Genomic DNA, 10,336 nt, shown 5'->3' with positions numbered 1-10,336 from the left:
CCGAATGTTGTAGTTGGCCACAATTGTTTAGGGGTCAGGAGGCGAAAATAAAATTCGGCATTTCCAGTGGAAGGTACTTTAGCCCTGAATACCAAAATTAACAAATCAGTTATAGATCGTAGTCCTCAAATCCGAATATAGACACTAATTATATACAACTCTAAATGAAGACTTACAAATCATCAGTTAGGAAGGACATCAGCTTTGCAATTTTCTCAGGACTTGCCTCACTAAAAGGATCGTACAATGCGGGAAATAGGACTACAATGTTGCTTTCACGTCGGGTCATTAATGCAGCTCGCATTGATTCGTCATTAGGGTTGGTGCCCACTGGATCTACTAATAGAAGATCAAGCTCTCTTGATGGAGGAAACACCTTTTGTAACAAATATGCAAAATACATGGCTTTCTCCTTATCTTTCACTGTATGAGACGATGCACGACTCCTGGTCTCATTGGTTAAATCCACAACAGATTCGCACTTTCGATCCGACGAGCGAGGGTTACCACCATTTACCGGATGGATAACATTAATAGGAACGTGTTGAGCACCTGCTCCATCAACTTTGTCATTATACTTTGCTCTTTTATCGCCTTCCTCTGTCTCCCAACTCTGTACTCTTTTGACACGCTGTACACTGTCTACCATCTGCTTTGGAATTCGCTCTACACTGTCCTCTGGTTCGATTTTAATACTCCCAGACCACATTACCTTATCCTTAATTGTTAATGGATTCCTAACACAACTAGCAACTGTATAACCATCCTTGTCCGAATGCTTTATCTGATATAGCCATGACTTGAAACAAAAGACATGTATTTGACGTTATTTACAAGACATTTGAAATATAATATGACGCTGTTAAACTAGAGACAAAGTATAAAAATTGCTAAATTGTGTGTACGAAAAAAATCATATATCAAAATAATAACAAAATTAATTATACAACTTCACAAAACTGAAATTGATATTGTTTCCTNCGATCCGTAACAGTCTCTCAGGATGATTATGGTTCGCTGACTTTGAATACAATTTAATTGCCTCGCTCATCATATCATAGGATTGCCAGTAGGGACAAGTTAGTGTGCTCATAATGGATAGAAACTAAGCACCAACCATCCACCTAAAAATAAAGTCTATAACGGTAGAAAAACGATTGTACGTACACTGATGAATACACGTACGTGTGTACACAGATCATAAATATACGTACGTCTGTACACAGACCATAATAAGGCCGTTCCTTAGTTGATGGTACGTACACATCTGATAAAGGCCTAACATATACTAATACTGGTTAGAAAGACGTCATAATGATACATATCTACACCCTCCAATATACAAAAAACACTACACCTGAAGAGGGTTTACAAACAACCGATAGGAGCTATTTGAGTGACCAGACCTCGGAAAATCTAAGAACGACATCCTCAAATCCCACATGTTACCAAAATAATGACCAAACACGCATTTTCTATTAGCAACACGCGTAAAATCAATCTTCAATTTTGCAAAATCATACTGCTCCGGTAATGTACATGGAACCTCTTCAACTTTTTGATCCCGAGTTGAACTCAGCTTCTGGATAATCTACTGTCTCCGACGTAGCATCTAGTTGGAGAAAGCAGTCTCGGTCTGGGACCTCATCAAACACGTCTGCAGCAAGTTTCATCCTAATAGAAGGCATGGCCGCATCACATAGGCCTGTGTAATTTACTCCAAGAGCTATACACTCTAAGCACTTCAACGTGTACACACCACAGTCACCTTGTTGATAGTTCTGTGGGAGTGTTTTCACCCGGTAGTAACTAAATGCCGCCGCCCCGATATGCTCATCTTTGTACCTCCGGTTAAATGCTTGTATCAAGCGTGGGATCATTTTTGCGAACGGTTTGCACTTCTTTTGTAGACTCTCGTCGGTTCTACCGCTGTTTATGCTATCGTAAACTCTTAGCCTCCGCTGGACTAAGTCAGCTTCGATGGCTACCCAATGGTTGTTATCGAGGTTGTATGGGAAGAGCAGGGTGTCTACATCGTCAACCCACACCTTGTTTGTCATTCCGTATTTTGGCAGCCTTCCCACGTACGTCTCAAAATAACCTTCTCCAAAAACCCATTGATTAGAGGCTTCCATTTTAGGGAATTCGAATGCCCACATACTAACAAACAAAGGATCGAGAAAAGCAATACGATCTGTTTTATATGGGGATGGCGTTTGCGTCCCCCTAATACGGAACATATGCATACATGTAACCATGTGCTGCAACACGAGTGACATCTATCAGGCATTAGTATACCATAGTTAACTGCGTCAAATGTTATGCTACGAAGCTTACCGCATCCCATAACCAGCCGAATGTTGTAGTTGGCCACAATTGTTTAGGGGTCAGGAGGCGAAAATAAAATTCGGCATTTCCAGTGCAAGGTACTTTAGCCCTGAATACCAAAATTAACAAATCAGTTATAGATCGTAGTCCTCAAATCCGAATATAGACACTAATTATATACAACTCTAAATGAAGACTTACAAATCATCAGTTAGGAAGGACATCAGCTTTGCAATTTTCTCAGGACTTGCCTCACTAAAAGGATCGTACACTGCGGGAGATAGGACTACAATGTGGCTTTCACGTCGGGTCATTAATGCAGCTCGCATTGATTCGTCATTAGGGTTTAACCCTATGTTGGTGCCCACTGGATCTACTAATAGAAGATCAAGCTCTCTTGATGGAGGAAACACCTTTTGTAACAAATATGCAAAATACCTGGCTTTCTCCTTATCTTTCACTGTATGAGACGATGCAGGACTGCTGGTCCCCTTGGTTAAATCCACAACAGATTCGCACTTTCGATCCGACGAGCCAGGGTTACCACCACTTACCGGATGGATAACATTAATAGGAACGGGTTGAGCACCTGCTCCATCAACTTTGTCATTATACTTTGCTCTTTTATCGCCTTCCTCTGTCTCCCAACTCTGTACTCTTTTGACACGCTGTACACTGTCTACCATCTGCTTTGGAATTCGCTCTACACTGTCCTCTGGTTCGATTTTAATACTCCCAGACCACATGACCTTATCCTTAATGGCTAACGGATTCCTAACACAACTAGCAACTTTATAACCATCCTTGTCCGAATGCTTTATCTGATATAGCCATGACTTGAAACAAAAGACATGTATTTGACGTTATATACAAGACATTTGAAATATAATATGACGCTGTTAAACTAGAGACAAAGTATACAAATTGCTAAATTGTGTGTACGAAAAAAATCATATATCAAAATAATTACAAAATTATACAACTTCACAAAACTGAAATTGATATTGTTTCCTCGAATAGATAAATACAAAGACTTCATACTGAACAATAGATATATAATAACAATTTTATCAATACGGTACGCAGATCATACCTCCTCTATTTTTTGTTCGTCATTTCTTAATGTAAGAGGTCCTTGCGTATGCGCTCCTCCATCCGTTGTGTTGATAACAACTTTCTTCAATAGTTGAACGTCACTCTCAAAGTTACCCATCCTACTCTCCATACCTTGAAGTTTGAACACAACTTCCGCTATTGCTCTAGAAAACGATATCTGAATATTATCCATTTTCGCCCCTAGTGTTTCAACCATAGTAAATAACCTTCCACTACCATCTTCACCCTGCACACCTGAATAATTATCTCCAGACGCCTTCTCTGCTGAACATTTGTCCCCAACACTTTCTTTCTGCTCCTTCGCATTATTGGGGACATTACGGATGCTGGTTGGGGCTGTTTCAAGGAAATCATCGTCACTTACCCCTGCAACATGTTGCCTCCTCTCCCTCTTCTTCGTATGTTCCCCCTTCCTTTTTTTTACACAATCCCATTCTCTTTCATCCACTTCGCCATTGATCACGTCTAACAGCAGATTATCCAGTTTCTTCTTCAAACCTTCTCCTACACCATACACACAATACTGTCCTGGCCAATCTGGATATATGAACTCCAAAGGTTTAGGTACTAAATGCTTCACCTGAAGCTGCATTTCAGATACCATAACTTTTAATAATCTATCACAAAGAAAAAATGCAGACAAATAATGTATACGTAAATTGAAGGCATACCTCCCCATTATTAAGGAGTTTGCTCCCGGATATGAAGGCTTCGATATCCTTCCTTGGCCTCCCTCCTCTCCACCTTAACAGAGGCAAATCTACACCTTCTCTTACATTCCCGTAGCTAGCCCCCAGCACCTTCACGCTCTCAAATGCCCATATCAGCAATACATGGACACATCCATGGAGGGTATAAGCATTGTTAGGTAACCCAAGGACTTTGATGGAATCAACTAAACTCTTGAATCCAACCCTACCCCATTGAAAACTCTCAAATGCTTCTTCATTCAACGCCCTTTTAGCGTATTCCAGAGGAATCCGACTGTTCCTTGATAAACCAAGCACTCCAACATGAACAAGATACAACCGAGCTATCTGCGTCTTCATTTCATCAGACCACCCACGGCAGCTTCTCAAACCCTCAACTAGCTCCTCCCAGTTGGGTCCATTAAAAGCTTTCACCTTTAAAGCCGCCCATAAAGGTGTATGATCGACTTCAAACTCTGTTTCATCAATCTTCTCACAATTCAAACCACTAATTTCTTCATATTCATATAGAGAGAACCTCAGCGGCTTTCCTCCAACCAAAAACCATACCTCCGAAGGAATGTTTATTGCCAATTGATTGGATAATAGATAATGGATGGTCTTCCCACAAAACAGGTAGTCAGATTCGGCTAGATCCAATAGAACTCCCAGCTGCGAATTCTTTCTTATTTTGTCATACACCTCATCACCAACAAAGCCTTTCAAACCACCAAGATTGGACAAACTACAATCGTGGTGCATGCTTCTCATCGGCAGTGGAAAATTACCAACCCCATACAACCTACTTGGATACCTCTTGCTTGACCCCATATCTACGACAGAAGCTTTAGTTTAGTTATTAATTCAATATCACAAAACATTTGTTGCTTAGATTAGCAATGAAGCAACATGAAGTCACACAAATATCTTCCGAAAAACAGAGCTCAACAACATACAGAAAACTAACATACAATATACAAGGCCTACTATGTAATACTCGGGTATAAGAAAACAGTAAGCAATAGAGACTAAACCACGATATAGAAATTTACCTCTGAGCAAATCGCTTTATTTCCCTCCTCCTCTACTTCAAACCACCTCGCCGTCAACTGGCCGTCAATGGTCCTCCAGCCAAACGTCCTCCACACAGATTCTTTTCACGCCGCAAGCTATCTAAAAATAGCTGATCTCAACCCAACAATCGTAAGACAAACAACACAAAGATTCAAGGGATCGACTTAGGTTTATGATCTTTTTATTTTCCCCTTTTACGATCTTCGTTTTAAAAGAGAATGGCATAAATCGTAATAAAACACACAACTCAGATATAGAAGTAATTTGTAAACTTTTATGTGTTATTCTAGTAACACAGAAATCTCAATGTGTTAGTCTAGTAATAAACCTACTTTTATGCAATATTCTAGGTAATTTCCCTTAAATATATCATAGTTTCTGTTTGCATATTGATTTTGCTGTAATTTTTTAGTTGGAATGGAATGTAAAATATTTAGGAAATAAAATCTGAAATAATGCTATTTTTAGAAATTGTTTAATTAGGAATTAACTTTGTAAATAAGTTTTTAAATAAGTACAAATAAAAAGATAGAACCCCAAATGTACTTAAAAAATGTATATATAGATTTATAATTCTTATTATTATTAATTTGAACAATCAAAATTTTACTATCTAAGAACTTTTTCTCTCTTTGGATTTTTGGGGTAGTTTTTCTTTACTTTTTTTTGAAATTTTATTGTTAATTTAATACAATCCAAATTTTACTATCTAAGAACTTTTTCTCTCTTTGGATTTTTGGGGTAGTTATTCTTTACTTTTTTTGAAATTTTAATAATATTATTACCCAAATATAAATTAAAAACAAAAGAAAAATCCTTTATCTAATGATTGATCTAACAACGTGAAGACACTAAACAGATAAAGGTTTAAGATTTGTTGAAAAGCTAGGTGATTGGTCTGCGCCTTGTGCAAGCTTTTAGGATACTTAAACTCATTTTTAATTTTGCTGATTATTTTTCAAAACAAAAGTAATATATAAATATGCATAAAACTTATGTCTATTGTTTTAAAAAAGTAGATATAGAAAGACAATAATCTAATTGTTGTGAACTATATTATAAGTTTGAAGGCAACAACATGTTTATTAAGAGAAGAAATCAAAGGAGAAAGGATCTAGAGAGATGAGTGTAGATTTAAAGAGAAGCCGGAAAGAAAAATAGAGAGAAACTAAAGAGATAGAAAGACTTCTCATTTTATACTTCTTCTCTTGTACATAACTCTTATTTATAAAGTGAGGAGACACAGAGAGGTTGAGGACAAGTGGTGAACAAGTGTTCCAAGTGTTATTGCATGAAAAGGGACACTTGTTGTGATGAATACACACATATTTTACAACACTCCCCCTTGAGTATCCATCACCAGCGATGAGTTACACATTGCCTCATTAAAAGCCTCATCATGGAAAAACCCAGTGGAATGAAAAACCATGACGAGGGAAAAAAAGTACAGTAGTGTAAACTCCCCCTCGAAAAAAACTTCACTGATCTCGTAGATGCCGCATTCCAATATTATGAATATGCTTTCTGAATGTGGTAGTTGGAAGCGCCTTTGTGAATAGATCTGCTGGATTGTCACATGAGTGGATATGTTGGATATCAACTTCCTTCTTTTGCTCGAGTTCTTGAGTGTAGGAGAAAAATCTTGGAGGTATATGCTTTGTTCTGTCGCTCTTGATGTAACCTTCTTTGATTTGGACGACACAAGCAGCATTGTCTTCAAATAATGTTGTTGGCTCTTTACTGGTGACTATTCCACTCGATTCTTGTATGTGGTTAGTCATTGATCTGAGCCATACACATTCCCTCGATGCTTCATGAAGAGCAATTATTTCTACATGATTTGAGGAAGTAGCGACCAAAGTCTGTTTCTGTGAGCGCCATGAGATAGCAGTTCCTCCAATTGTAAAAACATATCCAGTTTGGGATCAGGATTTATGTGGATCTGATAAGTATCCTGCATCTGCAAAACCAACCAAAGAGTTTCTAGGATAGAATAATCCCAAGTCAATCGTACCTTGAAGATAACGGAGAATATGTTTTATCCCATTCCAATGCCTGCGAGTAGGGGATGAGTTGTATCTTGCAAGTAGGTTCGTAGCAAATGCAATATCCGGTCTAGTGCAATTTGCAAGATACATGAGTCCACCGATAACACTCATATAAGGTACTTCGGGACCAAGTATTTTTTCGTTGTCTTCACAAGGTCTGAATGGATCACTATCAACATTCAGAGATCTATTGACCATTGGAGTACTCAAAGGATTCGCTTTATCCATATTAAAGCGCTTTAAAATCTTTTCGTATAAATTGATTGATGCACAAATATTCCATCTTGGAAATGTTCTATTTGAAGCCCGAGACATAATTTTGTCTTTCCAAGATCTTTCATTTCGAACTCTTCTTTCATATGAGTTCTTGCATCATCAATCTGCTTTTGAGTTCCAATTATATTCAGATCATCAACATTTACAGCAATGATCATAAATCACGATGGAGATTTCTTTATAATGACGCATGGGCATATTTTATTATTAACATACCCTTTTTTCAATAAGTATTTGCTTAAGCGATTATACCACATGCGCCCGAATTGTTTTAATCCGTAAAGTCATCGCTGTAATTTGATCGCACTAATTTCATTAGACTTAGAGTCTAATGCCTCAGAAATCTTAAATCCTTCTGGGATTTTCATGTATATATCATTATCTAATGATCCATATAAATATGTTGCCACTACATCCATAAGGTACATTTCTAAACTTTTAGAAGCCGTTAGACTCATTAAGTACCTGCATGTAATTGCATCCATGACTGGAGAATATGTTTCTTCATAATCAACTCCAGGCCTTTGAGAAAAACCTTGTGCAACAAGTCGGGCTTTATATCGTGTGATTTCATCTTTCTCATTTCTTTTTCGCACAAATACCCACTTGCAACCAACAGGTTTTACATCTTTAGATGCAGTGACAAGAGGTCCAAAGACATTTCTTTTATTGAGGGAGAGCAACTCAAGTTGCATAGCCTTTTTCCATTTCTCCCAATCATGCCTATGTTGGTATTCTGATACGGACCTTGGATCTGGATCATCTTTTTCATGATCGATCTCTTTAGATACAGAAAAAGAGAATATTCCATTATCATCATCGACTTCATCTCTATACCATAATATTCCATTTTGAGCATAGTTAATAGAAATCTCATATTTTTCTGTATCATCCTGAGGACTTTTCTTTTTATTTGGTTCTTCTTGAACTTCTTGAACTTTTTCATCTCCCATTTTCTTTTTCTTTCGGGGATTTTTATCTTTACAGCCTGTTGGCCTCCCCCTTTTCAATTGAACCTTAGGTTCATTAGCATTGCTTCCATCGAGTTCCTCTTTAGGAATTTTAACTCTTGATGGTGCATTTGTAGCGGGGATATATGACTTTGTCACCCTTTTTGTATCTATGAACGCATCTGGTAATTGATTTGCCAAATTTTGTAAATGTACAATTTTCTGAACTTCCAGTTCACGTTGATTTGTAGGGGAGCAAGATATATCAAAGATGGTGTATACCATGTAATATCTTTTGGTACTTGTTTAATTCCTCCCCCTAATGCTGGAAATTCATCTTCAATAAAATGGCAATCGGAAAAACATGCCGTAAACATATCACCAGTTTGCGGTTCAAGATATCGAATTATACTCGGTGATGCATAACCGACATATATACCCAATCTCCTTTGTTGCCCCATTTTTTGTTCTTTGCGGTGGGGCTATAAGAACATAAACCGCACATCCAAAAACACGGAGATATGATATGTTTGGCTCTTGGCCAGATGCTAATTGTAAAGGGGAATATTTAATATATGCGCTTGGTCGTATTTGAACCAATGCCGCAGCATGCAATATAGCATGACCCCATACAAAAATCGGGAGGTTTGTTCTCAATATTAACTGATGTGAGTGCCGGTCGGCTTGCGGTACGGACGGAATGTCGGTTCCTTGAGACGGCCGGTTTATCGGAAACTTTCCTCGGACCAAACTTTGAAGGATGAAAGTAGGAGGAAAACAAACAGTGGGAACGGAGTCTGACAGAAAACAAACGAGCGGATCAAAAGATCGAACGTTGGCCTCGTCGTTGTAATGACCCTCACCAAGGCTAAAAATCCTGAAATAAAATTTCAAGGAAAAGACTCGGGGAAGACTTAAAAAGAAAGGAAAAGTAAATCAAAGAGGAACTACCAAAAGAAGTTACGGAGATATGTTTGCTACTCGAAAAATGACCAAGCCAAGACGGAGTGACCGGGAGTACGGCCAAGACCCTAAGAAGGATAGAGAGTCAACGGGATGCGCGGAAAATTGTCCGAGAGGTGTGTTGGAGTAATCGGGAGTGTTCGAGAAGGAGTATCGAAGCATTCGAGTTGACCGAAGAAAATGACCGAGAGTGGCCAGAAAGATCGTTGGTGTCCAAATGGTCGAGAGATTTGGTCGGGAGGATCGAAACTGTCCGGAAGGATCGAGAAAAGTTATCCGAGAGACCGAGAGGAGCTATCAGCGTGTGCCAAGGAAATCGTAAGCGATCGACCAATGGTTGAGAGGAGTGCTCGATTGTAATGCGCATTGTCGAGAGGACCGACAGCCATTGTCCGAATGATCGAGAGGAGTGTCCGAGTGAGTCGAGAATCACCGGAGGGAGACGTCGGAGGTGCCGGACGAAGTATTGAATATTTTTGGGAAAATTCTTATTTCCTAAAAATTTCGACCAATCAGAATTAAGATAAGTGGAAGATTATTTTAATTAAAAAAGGAGTTAGTGGAGGAATTAAAAATTCAAAGAGATTAAGGGAGATAATGGAAGATTAGCTTAATCAAGGGAGATTAACAAAGATGGAGGAATTCTATTGGCCAAGAACTAATCCTAAGCATACTTAGGAAGCATGCACAAATAATTGCATGTCCATGCACTAATGAGGAGATTTTCATGCACTAATACAAGAGAAATTTATGGATTAGTGGCGAGCAGGTATTGGGGGATGATGAGCACGCTGCACATGCAAGAAGGGAGAGAGACATTTGTCGAGATGCACTAAGGGAAGCAAGGGAGAGTCCGAGCTTATAAATAGAGGGAGTGAGGCTTCATTGTCCA

The 10,336-nt window shown here is 38.6% G+C and overlaps 1 protein-coding gene across 1 annotated transcript; it reads right to left on the bottom strand.

Moving 5' to 3' along the window:
* On the bottom strand, positions 2,668–4,722 carry LOC104715186. The gene is made up of 4 exons (XM_010432620.1): positions 4,116–4,722; positions 3,422–4,030; positions 2,767–3,149; positions 2,668–2,680 (listed from the first exon to the last, which is right to left on the bottom strand). The coding sequence occupies exons 1-4, from the start codon at positions 4,491–4,493 to the stop codon at positions 2,668–2,670; spliced, it is 1,383 nt and encodes a 460-aa protein (XP_010430922.1). The 5' UTR covers positions 4,494–4,722.

This window comes from Camelina sativa, chromosome 9 (assembly GCF_000633955.1).
Source record: "Camelina sativa cultivar DH55 chromosome 9, Cs, whole genome shotgun sequence".
NCBI lineage: Eukaryota > Viridiplantae > Streptophyta > Magnoliopsida > Brassicales > Brassicaceae > Camelina > Camelina sativa.
The sequence above is the reverse complement of the archived record's forward strand: the minus strand, read 5'-3'. Positions and strand labels throughout refer to the sequence as shown.